Source organism: Chaetodon auriga, chromosome 15 (genome assembly GCF_051107435.1).
Source record: "Chaetodon auriga isolate fChaAug3 chromosome 15, fChaAug3.hap1, whole genome shotgun sequence".
Lineage (NCBI taxonomy): Eukaryota > Metazoa > Chordata > Actinopteri > Chaetodontiformes > Chaetodontidae > Chaetodon > Chaetodon auriga.
The window spans coordinates 22727501-22740083 of record NC_135088.1 but is presented as its reverse complement, the minus strand read 5'-3'; the positions used below and the strand labels follow the sequence as shown (position 1 = coordinate 22740083).

Genomic DNA, 12583 nt, shown 5'->3' with positions numbered 1-12583 from the left:
TTAATAGCAATAATAGTTCAGCATCAAAAAAGAAATATGTTGGATAGTTTTGTAGTCTAATTTTCAGACATTTATTAGTTATTATACCATCTGCTTACGTTTACATAGCAAGCATTTGTAGGTTTTTCAAGCCATTGTATACTAAAATACACAATACTGCAATATATATGCAATTCTAGAAGTAATAATCCAGTGTAGTACAAAGCCAATGAGGTAATTAGAGTGTAGTTTGACAGTACACTCCCTTCCACCCTTGGCCATCATTAAAGCAGTCTCACACTACGAGCAAGTTACTCAACAGCATTTTGTCATCCACAGTTTGCCTAATATAGTTATCCATGATGAAAATGTTCAATTACCTGTGCTAGCTGTTTCCTGGTTATGTGCAACAAGCTGATTATCCCTAGCCCACAACCTTTTCAGTGAATCCCCAGCCAGCTGCAACAGTGTCTGAGGATTTGGAAAACATAATGATATTATGCTAATGTAGAGATATTGCTGGATTGACATTTCTACTGATTGGGATTAGTGTTCCTATCCATTTTTGCACCCACGCAGCAACAGCTTAAGGTCTCTCTGTCACCAGAACATGCTTTTAACATTGCAGGTGTCAGGGGTAATTTGTGGTGTTACTCAAGTGGGCTTGTTTCGATGCAATTAGTTTATTTTCTTGTGCCATGAGTGCATGCCCTAAGCTGTCATTGCCCTATGGAGACATTTGGAAACAGAGCAAATCCCAAATTCAGGGGCAGAGTGCTACTGTGGTGTGTTGATTTGAATTTATTTTTCTTTTAAATTAAAGTATTTGACAAGGATAATCCCAAGATTGTCCTCATCTGTTAAGTTTAGACATCATCATATAAAAACAGCATGTACTTAAAAACAACATGCAATTAGTGAACAATTAGTGTGTTACAAATAGGGTATTCACAATATCTTATTCTATTTGCCATTTTCTACTCTGCTGCTTTGGCTTAGTCTTGTAGTCTTCTATTTAAAAGACAACTGAACAAACAGGGCTTAGTCACCTGGAATGTCTTTTTTTTAATCTCATCAACGTACCATACAGTATCTGCAAAGCATAATAAAACAGGCTTTTATTGTCCATTCAAAGTTAATGAATAATCAGGCACTAAATGTATATATGTGCACTGCATAAAGGAACAACCCACTGCCTTAATATGTTTCATAGGTCAGTTTACTGGTCAACTTAGTCTGTTTAAATCAGTTGTATAATGTCTTTTGCAAGTCTGTAGGGAGTTTTGGTGAGTCTAAGAAAATTACTCAAGTGAACAGAAACAGAACAGAAAGCCTGCTTTATAAATGTACAAACTGGGTGAATGGATGGCCCATGTTTGTCAGGAGAGAGGGAGGGAGGATCTAACAAAACACTGGTTATATTACAGTAAAAGTGGGAACCAACTTTTGAAAGCTTGGCCCATTTTAGGGGCAAACCACTCCAACAACTGCATTTAGAGACAAGCTTTTGTTAAGAGGCTGTATGCTGTATCTTCAAGTCCAATAAGAGTGGCAGTTGGAAGGTTACAGGATAACAAGACTAAGGGTCTACAAATAGCTACCCAAGCATGCGTTAGGCACATGAGTGCTTTGAAGTGAACACAAACATGCTCACAATGATAATTCTGATATGTTGATGATAAGCAGGGAACGTTTACAATCTTAATCATCCCAGTTTTCTAATTAGCATTGAACACAAAATGCATCTGAGGCTGATGGGAATATCATCTGTTTTGCATGTTGTCACAAACTAACATGTTGGGGACCATGACTGCACATGGATAAACCAGATTTCATGACAATCCATCCAATGGTTGATGAGATATCTCCGTCTGGACCTTAATGGTGGAACGACACATCAATCAGCCTGGCCATTGCCGGAGCCACACTAAAAGCTAAAAGACAGACAGCTGCAGGACAAATAACCCCTGGTACTGCCCTACAATTCCCCATACTGTTCAGCAGATGCAGGCTAAGCAAACCACTTCAGGCTAATGGCTTGTCTGACCAGCATACTGTGTGCCCGTCAATTAGAAGCTGCTGTAATTCAATACAAGATATGCACCAGTAGATAGAAGATTCAGGGTCAGTGTAGGTCATTTACTTGTCAATAATAAGATTTATTTAATCATGCAGTTCTTCCTTTGCTTCTTTCCTTCTCCACAGGCACTCATAAATTTGTAACAGAGGGAGAACATGTGCAACTGACAGCCATCACCAAAGAGCAGTCAGGATCGTATGAATGCATCGCTTCTAATGACATCTCAAGCCCTGATGTCAGGACAGTGCAAGTCACCGTCAACTGTAAGGGTCAACACTATCACATTCATTGCGGGGGGGGGGGGGGGTCATTAAACTTTCTTTTACCTGTCTTCTGTGGAAAAAAAATAAGCAACTGCTGCAATAGTTATACCTGGATGTTATGTGATTTATACACATAGAGTCGGGGGTTTGTGTCTTTAGAAGATGTTTATTTTGTCATGGTTGAGTGAAAATTCAACTGCATGCTATCGTAAATAATGTTACATGCACCCTCCCAGTCTGTATTCATGCTTCTGCTTGTTCATCATTGTGTCAGTTTACAGTTTAGTACAATAAGCAGCCCAGAACACCAAGCAATGCAATTATGTCCTCTATATGACACCATTGTATAAAACTCATTTCATTCATTTGTTTAATAGATCCCCCCTTCATTTCTAAAGCGAGGAGTACGGGTACTCCACTTGGACAAAAAGGAGTCCTGCAATGCGAAGCCTCTGCTGTCCCGAGGGCAGATTTTGAGTGGTACAAAGAAGACCGCAGGCAAGTTTATCTTCTGAGCTCTGTGATTTCTACAGGCTTGGAATTGTTTGAAGTAGCACAGTCAGTAATACTTCAGTATTACAGACACAGAAAGACACCTATTCTGCTTCAGGCTGTGGACTTACTTTAATTGAAATGAGACAGACTGCATCATCATCGCTGATAAGTGATGGCTTTGTACACATATCCTTGTTTAAAATAAGATGTGCTTTTTGATGTAATGAGATAATCCTTCATGGCCTATTTTTTCTTTCCTCTGTGGACAAAATATTCGGTTATAATCACATTGTGAAAATTCTGAATTTTCATTAAAAATATCTTCTGTCAAATCACTTGCAAAACAGGCATGGACACCAAAGGCAACCATTATTATTTTTACACTGTAATTGGTTTCTGTCAGTGGGGTGTTGGGCTTGGAGATTTACAGGATATTATACTATAATGCAGTGTTTTCCAGCTGAACGCTGGAAACTGGAAAGATGTTTATGAGAATCCCCAGAGCTGGCAAACTGATGTAAACACAGGCTATGTTGCACTGTTAAATGTTCCCTGACGGTTACGACAGCATTGCTCGTCAGTTCTTAAAACAAAAAATCAGTCCTCAAGAACAAAAAAGATGGAGAATGCTGATAAAAGAAATGACTGGCATCTGCAAACATGAAATAAGACAATGTAGTGCAGAGGAATAGGAAATGCAATGAGTAAAACAGAAGGATGGTTGGCATGCACAGAAGGATGTGCACAAATACATGTACAGTTACTTCAATACAGCGATGAGCTGTATTCAGAATGTTTGCTGTAGTATGATTTTTTTTTTTCTTTCACTGTCCTCAGGTGTGAATGCATTTGTAATGTAATGTAAATGTACATTTTTAAGTGCATTTGTGAGTGATTTGATGGAGGGTCTAGGTAAAGAGACACATGGTCTCTGAAAGGATTTATAAAAAAGCACAGTTACAAGTTCTTTACTGCTCAGACACAGAAGCCTTGACAGTTACTACCCTCTTTATTACAGGCTCTTCAATGGACTAAATGGGGTCAAGATAGAGAATCAAGGTAAACAATCGATGCTTGTCTTTTTCAACGTCTCGGAAGAAGACTATGGAAACTATACTTGTGTTGCCATGAACACCATGGGAATCACTAATGCCAGCATAATCCTTTATGGTAAGGAAATGAAAGAAATGCTGTGTATACAGAAAGCACACTGATGTGAATGAAAGTGTTAATTATGTTTAAATTATTGAAATTTGTTTTCAGTGACTGCTTGTTTTCATGGTAGCAACTGTGCTCATAAAAACAAAATCAATCCTCACACGAAGGCCATCCCCTGTTTGTTATTCACTGATTTACCATCTCTTTTCTACCATTTACTAGTTTCCATGGCAATTGAGGCACCAACGTAAATCTCCTGTTTTGCTGAAGAAATAAGCTGCATGAATACTTGTGTTCCAGTTAATCACAGTTCATATTGAAGCAGAGCATTGATTTGGTCTGAATTGTACCATGCTGGCCCTGATGATGGAGTAAGTCTTGTGTTATTTTACGACAGGTCCCGGTGCGATGCATGATGTGAATGGGGCTGCAGTGTTGCCCCGTTGCTCCGTATCCCTCCTGCTGACTGTACCCTTACTCTGCCTGCTGAAGTTCTGATGTGAAATGTGACAACCTTCAAGCTTCTTTCAGCATTGAACAGCAAGAACAGACAATTAGTCCTATAAGAAGAATGGGAACCCAGGAGCGGCAGTGGTTCACCCTCAGTTTTCTTTCTGTTTCTTTCTGGCTTTGCATCGGAGTCTGTTCTCTGTTGGTTCGCCAAGAGTAAGAGGCGTCAGTCCAAGGAGAGGAAAAATTTGAATCATGCACTAATTTGATGATGGTAGAACTACTGAGTTTGTGTCATCCCAAACCTTTTTGTATGTGAAAAGGGAAAAAGAAAAAAAATACATGTAACTGTTGATAGTTGACTGTTTATTGCCCAATATTGAAGTGTACATTCAGATTATTATTATTGTGTCACGTCCTGTTCAATATCTGTACAATACCATTAAGCTTTTTTAAGTAAATGACAAAAAAGGAAAAAATGCAATGTGATTGTTGAATTTTACTGTATTTTTACAGTTGTATGCAAAACACAGTAACAGATCCTTCATGATAAACAGTTCAGAATAATAAATAGTATACCATGATTTCTCAGGCAAAGTCCTACAACATAATGCATCCAAATTTTTATTTCCATCGTAGTGTATGTAGAAAATGTACAAATGTGTACATAGAATTCCTGCACTGTTTTTCAAAATGCATACACTTATCAAATGGCATTTCTGAAACACCTAATCACAGTGTCATAGCAGCTCCACGGCACGTTCATACCGAGTACAGAAAATCAGATTTTGTCAAACATTTATGTGAAGTGTCATTTAGTGTGGTCAGTATGCAGCTTTGCTCTCTACACTGACACACTGAATTAAATGTTAAAGGTTAAAACTCACTTAACAGCAGGCCTACTGTTAAACTACAGGTAGTGCTCATGGCATCACTAAAGCTTCTGTTTAGTGGGTCTAATTAGCAACATGGCACTGAAGTGACCTCTCACAAAGTGTTGCTGTTAATTGAGGAAACAAAATTAAATTCGTAAAGCAAAATTTTCCACAAGCTCTTCATGATATTTTTGGCCTTGTTTTAATGTTGCAACTAGTATGATTTACTCTGATGGTAAGTTATCAAGTTGTTCCAAAATACAAACATATTTAATAAATAGCCTTTAAGTTTCTCAGCCACCTCAGGTGCTCAAGTTCACTTGGTTAACCAGCAGACTGTAATGCAGTTGAGGATATTTGGATTCACAGAGCCAAATATTTTGCAGATAATCACAAATAATAAATAATAGAAAATAAGTGCTCTGGTAGTTAATAATAAATGGTAGTCCTCTTTGAAATATCTGTTAAAAATCCAGAATGTCTCTGAAAATGCATACAGTCAATAGGAATTCACCACCAGTAAATTTGAAACCATAGAACTACTTAAAGGACCATGCCAGAGTTTTTGCATGTTTTGTCTCATTTACTAAAAACATACTAAAGTTTAAGATTTTTAAATTTGTGTTTCATACTGTCTAGGCAGTGTTTCTTTTTTATTCATATCTGTATAATATTTAAAGTCATGGTAGTGACTTGGAATTTGCTTTTTCATTACAATAAACTCCACATCTGCTTTCTTTGTTTTTAAGGTTAAGTCATCAATTTGTGGTAATGCAAATCAAAAGTATGCACAGTACCACTCCACAGTAACATAACTGTGACATCGATAAAAACAGACATGCTCCCTGGGATGAATTATTGCTTGTATCTCAATCATAAGTATTTAAGTTGATTTTATCATAGCAATGGATTAAGATGAATAAAAACAGTGGTAAGTTCCTTTAATGAGCTTCCTCATGTATTTAATTCATAAATTAACTGTGATCAAGGTTTATACCCAAACGTGAGCTGTCAGTCAACCGGAAAACACATTTTATTATGTTTATCATCTAAGTGTTTTCATTTAAAGTTTGAGAAGTTGATTGATTGAAAAGCCCTTCATTTCAAATACACCTGGGGTGGGCAGGGTAGAGCTGGAACACAGGTCCAGTCCACATCCAAGGCACAGATGGCACAGCTAGAAGATTTCATGATCAACAGGATAGTAAAGTCAACTTAAATGTTCCGTGTAGCTGCTATGAAGCTTCTTTTGTTTTCAGGTGTTATGAATGTGTGCTTTCAACATGGTTTGCCCCAAGATAAGACACTGCTCTTAAGACTGCAGAAGTGATTGTTGTGTTCTGTTCAGTGGATGCATTTTCAAGGGATATTTTATTGTCTGCCTTGGACAGAAATTTCCTGTGACGAGAATATACTTAAAGCACAAGTGATTGATGATGTGATGTTTTGGTTCTGCTATTGTCTAATTCACTCCTGTGCATACCTATGAGTAAGAAGCGTCTTGAAGACAAAACAACAGGGATGAGATTTATGTACGTGGGAATGCCTTTGTTGTCCTCACATGTTAAGTTATGTGCTTGTAATGATGGTGAACCAGTCAGTGGGAGACCATGTCACAGGGTGTGATTTCACTTTTTAAGGGTTTGCAAAAAACACAGACAGGTGAGACCCAGACTCAGTTATTCTGACCCTCACCATTCCAGATAGATTAACCTGAAAAGTATTGATGTCAGTAAGCTTAAATCAATTTGTTAAAAATCCCCATTAAAAAACAAGTGATGTTCGAATTTACTTCAGGTGTATTTTTGCATATGGCACCACGAAAGACGGTGAGTTGTAAATTATTTTTATATATTTTTTTTTTTTTTGGTGGGGGGGGGTTGTTTTTTTTTTTTAATTCAGTATTTTTTTTTTCTTTTTATGGTTTAAGGATTTTAGATTTATGCATTACACATTATCTATTATCCTCCTTAATGCATAATTCTCTGGGCATTTAAAGTTTGCAGTATTCACAATTCACTTGTCAATTTTTTTTATTTTTTTTATTTTTTAAAGAAACACTTGATTTTGCAATGTGTGGTCCCATTGATGGCTGCATTGTTGACCTGTTTGATATGTTTTCTGACCTTACTGGAGGTTCAGCATAAGGTAGTCACGATGTGGTATATAGTCATCGTATCATTTGATTGAGAGATTGCAAAAATGTCCATAAACTGGTTAAATGTGAAGCCAAGTTGCAAGTCATTTGTTCTGACTATGACACCATACATTCCCGTCACTCTTCAGTTCTTGTTTTGCTTTCATTTAAAGTTGCATTAGTCAGCACTTTTATATTAAAATTGCTTGCATGCATGTGTTATGTGAAAGGTGTCACTCGTAGTGGCAAACCAACACAAAATTATCACCAACACTGCAGTTCACCTCAGTTTCACCAGGCATTTTAGCCACTTTCAGCTAATCGTTTTGATTGTACCACCCGCAGCTTCACTGTTTTGCTATCAAGGAAATTGCTGCATAAGATACTGAATATTGGACTTGCATTTTTCAGGTGGCCAGAAAGTCAACTCCAAATGAATGATGGCAAATTGTCCAGTCAGTCCAATTCATCTTATTTGTCAAGCACGCATTTAAAACCCCCCAAACTCTTAATCAAAGTGCTTTACAGAGAAATTTAAAGCAAAGTAAAGTTAATAGGTTAGTAACTGTAACTAAATGAAATGATAGCAATCATGTTTACTACATGGGCAGGTGGGGCTCAGGAAGTCGGTGCTTTGATTGCCAGCTCCTCCAGTCTGCATGTCGAAGTGTCGTTGGGCAAGTTACTGAATCCAGAACTTCTCCTGATGCTGTGTCACTGGTGTTTGAGTATGACTGCATGTGTGAATGCGTGAATGTGGCGTGTGTTGTAAAGCGTGGTGAATGGTCAACATCTGTACGTCCAAGATCCAACGTCCAAAGTCCATTTATCATGTTAATATTTAAGGACACTCAAACATAGATATAAAAAAATATATTTTGTATCAGTTTATTCAAACGGTGGCCAGAAAATGTCACAACTTTAAGAACAAAACTATTTGATATCATAGAGAATTGACAGGTATCATTCAGATTATATACTAACAGATGCATTAGCCTAACCAGTCCAATACAAAAGATCTACCATTACCATAAAGGCAGCTATTTCTGTCCTCTGAGTTCCTGTCAGTACTTAGTGTTTATACCAGTAGCACCCGCGTTCTCTCTCTCTCTCTCTCTCTCTCTCTCTCTCTCTCTCTCTCTCTCTCTCTCTCACTTTTGCTGCTCTTCCTTAATAAACAGGAATATTTAGTATCACTGCTGCAAGAACTGATGGGGATTGATACAGTCTCAGCACAATGACATCAATATCTGCATGTGTTAGATCTCGGGCTCCTTTCAGTGTAACCTTGTTATCAGAGAAAAGCTGTAAAAAGAGCAAAAATGCGGGGCAAGTCTGCTAACTGTGGTGTCAGTCAAGCTGCCTGTTACCTCTTTGTGTCTTTAAATGAATGGCAGGAGATGCACTCTAGTGACAGATCTGTGAGATATTAATGCAAATTCTTCCCTCAAGGTTTTGGGTGTATGAATACTTTCCTTACAACCTCCACAACTTAAAAGTCACTGGTGTGATTACACTACCGATGGTTGATTCCAAGGTAACGAGAATATTTTGTTTTATTTCCATAATGAAATGAATGACATATCCAGTCATTTTACAACGTTACAGCAGAATGAACTGTTTCAATCAAATTCTTTCAGTCCTAGTCAAGTTAAACAAAGGTGTCTCCTGAAAAGCTTCTTGACATAAAATCTTTTGGAATTTTATGACTGCATGATGAGCCTGAAATGAATGAATGAGCCTGCTAACCTGCAAGTGGTCTCACAGCAGGATGAACACCAACAATGTTCCCATTACAAGATATAACCCTATTGCTTCTCTCAAGAGGGAATCAGAGTCCTTTTTTTTTTTTTTTTTGTATTTTCCTCAGACCAAAGTCAGCAGGGAAGAAGGAACAAAAGTTATTTTATTTTTATAGATATAGCCCATAACCAGTCCAATATAATAAAATAATATCGCTTTGAGTAGCCTTTATATTCAATCAAAGTCTTGTAAAAATGTTCTCATGAGGGTTGATGATATCCAGTGTATTGTCTGGCAGCATGCAATAATGCTTAATCTTGTTTATAATATAGTTTTAAAAATAACTGCATTACTTGCTGTTTCATCTCTCATAATCTCCTTTCTCCTTTGTCACAAAAATGACAGTACAACACAAGTATGGAAATCTTCCAGATATAACAAATTCAATGAGGATTCTTCTCTATAAACAAGTTTAATGTAAGGTGAAGAGCTGGTTTGTACAAACTGCAAGCGGCTGTATTGATGAATGGCTTTATTTTGACATGGTTTGTAGACGCAAATCACAATTGTTTTTTTTATTCATTTATTTTTTCACTGCTTTGTCCACAAACACCCTCATTGACTTAACTAGCTAAGTAAGGATTAACATTCAGCTTAACATTTTTTTTATGATTGATATTTTTTTAAATGATTGATACAAGTGTCAATCTAAAATTGAATTAAATTAAAGTTCAAGACAAGAGGGAAGCTATAACTTGATCTAATTGGGGCTCACAACTATGAAAATCTCAGCAGTCTACCTCCCTCTAAGTTCCCCTCATTTAAGCTAAGTCAGTCATGTTGCCCTATTGTGCACAGTTTACACATTCTTGATCCATCTCAGCAGAACTCTCCTCCAGAGAGGCTCCACTAGCCACTGACACGGTGGGTCAGTGGCTCTATTACACGCCACCTTGCATGTTCTTCAGTCATAACCAAATACTCTCCAACATCTAAAATCAGTCACGTGATTAAAGCCACCAAAAAATAGGTTTTATCCTCAACTAGACCTCCTGCAAAAAATATATGAACTGATGAATGCAGGACTTTTTTTTATTAAGAAAACAGGAATATGACGATGCATTTACTGGATGTCTGATAGCATACTTATGGGCATAATCATTTTGAGTGTGTGTGTGCGTGTTTGAGTGTGTGTGTGGGTGCAGCTGGCTAAATGCAAAGACAGGTCAAGGCCATCGCTGGAGGAGAGAGGATGAATCAGAGGCCTGTACAACTGCTGAGGTCCCCAGTCAACCGTGTGGCTAATCTCTGCCAGTATGAGACTAAATCATCTCCATATCAGGGGATGATGTGCATGCAGCTGCAGCACTATGCATCCTATTCCATCACCTATGCAGGTTTATGATCTTGTCTTTGCCATTTCCTTCCACTCATATGAGCAAGACAGTAGGTGAAGTCATGCAGGCCAGAATGGGCAGCAGACCATTCCATCCAAGAGTCTTCACCCACACCCAAGGACAGATGGATGCAATATTTTGTGATTCAACAACGATATGTTTTTACTCTGATTTTCTCACGCCAATATGTACTGAAAGATTGACTTTTCAACAAGAAAATCAGCGGTTGGTCTCACTGATGTGAGGATTTGACCAGCTTTAAGGTGACAGTCTGCAAAACCTGTCTCATTCCATGTTAAAAGATAATAAAGCATTTTTTTTTTTCCTGTGTTGTCATGACAACATCAAACCCCCTGATGTATTTGCCAAACTAACATACTCCTCCTGTTCTCTCGGGAATCATATCCTCCCATTGTGTTTTGACTGGGAGTTTCTCCTGACATGACTTCATACACAATTGTGACAACTGTGTCAAAATTCTAATATGACCTACATCACCACAGTGTCTGTAGATTTATTGTACCTCTCCAGAATTTGTTTTTTCTTAGACGCTTCTCATATCGAACAAGAAATCATTTGAAGGCAAAGAAGAGGAAGGGCACAAAAGCTCTTTCAGTATGATCAATGCAAAAAAATAGAATAATCCTAAAAATAACATATATTAACCCTTGTATAACCTTTGTCTGATTGAACATAATTAATGCTTAAATGAGCATGTTGCACACTTTGAAAGGGCTCTTTCTGTTTGGTGAAAAACAGATGTCATTCACGGTCAGTGCCTCTGTCAACCTTCGGGGTCCAATCAGCTCAGACGTGTCATATAAATACACTCGGATCTCTGCCCTTGACTGTGCTCTCGTCTTCAGGTGGAACAACAACATCAGTCAATGGCAGCGGCTCACCGGCACATTAGTTTATCTGGGTTTTGAATGGAGTATCCCTCGATACCTGCAGGAATGGAGGGATCACCTGCATCCTTCGAAGCTGTGAGAAGGGGAAGTCTCCGGGATTCTTATGCCACCATTTGAGGTACGGTGCTACAAATGGGATAGATTATACAGCTAATACTGGGTTAGTGGTTTTTGTATGCGTGCATGTATGTATACAGTGTACTGTTTGTATGTATCAATATTCAGTCTGACAGGAAAGAATTAGCTGTGGTGCTTACAGTTAATGTCAAAGTTAATCTAGACAGATAATCTAGTTAGATCTGTACAATAATTTCAAATATGTTTGGAATAGACAGAGTCTCTTCCAGCATCTGTCTACTAATAATGCCACAATGTGACACTGTTGATTGATCATTGACATATACCTCTGTGCTATTACATTTATCCTGCTAAAGGAGGCCACAGCCAACAGGGAATACCGTTTCTATGAAAGGGTATACATGGTCTGCAACAATGCTTAGGTAGGTGGTACGTGTCAAAGTAACATCCGCATGGATGGAAGGATGCCAGGTTTCACAGCAGAACATTTATGTTGCTCTGTCCCTGTGGAATTGTGGATATCCATCTCTATTATTTGTACCTTCAGAAAGTTCTCAATCCTCACTCTACACATTTCTGGTGTTGCAGCTTAATCTAAAATAGATACATTTAAGATGAGATGTGTGTGTGTGTGTGTGTGTGTGTGTGTGTGTGTGTGTGTGTGTGTGTGTGTGTGGATGGGTGGGTGGGTGCATAAAATTAAAATCCAGAGAGATCTCATATGAAAACAAAAATCACCCCCTGCCTCATTACATACAGAGACATCTTTGGTGGCTAGTTCAGTTTCAAGCCTTCTTGGAAACATGTGCAAAAACATGGCACACCCTAATTTAAGATTTTCTCCCATTATTCTCTCACAGATTCTTTTAAGCTCCATCAAGTTGGACTGGGGGTCATTTGTGAGCAGTTATCTTCCAGTCATTCCACAAATTATCAGTAAGCTGACTTCCTGCTGAGAATTTTGACCAGGCCTTTCCAAATACTTCAACATGATTGTCTGAAGGCTTTTCAGTTTTA

The 12583-nt window shown here is 38.0% G+C and overlaps 1 protein-coding gene across 2 annotated transcripts in view; it reads left to right on the top strand.

Annotated features, from left to right (window-relative positions):
* The window catches only part of opcml (opioid binding protein/cell adhesion molecule-like), a 380743-nt gene that overhangs the window by 366007 nt on the left and 2153 nt on the right, over window positions 1–12583 (top strand). For both annotated transcript variants that reach the window (XM_076750080.1, XM_076750081.1), the window contains 4 exons: window positions 2185–2322; window positions 2700–2820; window positions 3836–3987; window positions 4373–12583. The exon at window positions 4373–12583 is cut by the window's right edge and continues 2153 nt beyond it. In XM_076750080.1, the coding sequence (XP_076606195.1) occupies window positions 2185–2322; window positions 2700–2820; window positions 3836–3987; window positions 4373–4473 (512 nt within the window). In that variant the 3' untranslated portion in view covers window positions 4474–12583. The remainder of the gene's footprint in view (window positions 1–2184; window positions 2323–2699; window positions 2821–3835; window positions 3988–4372) is intronic.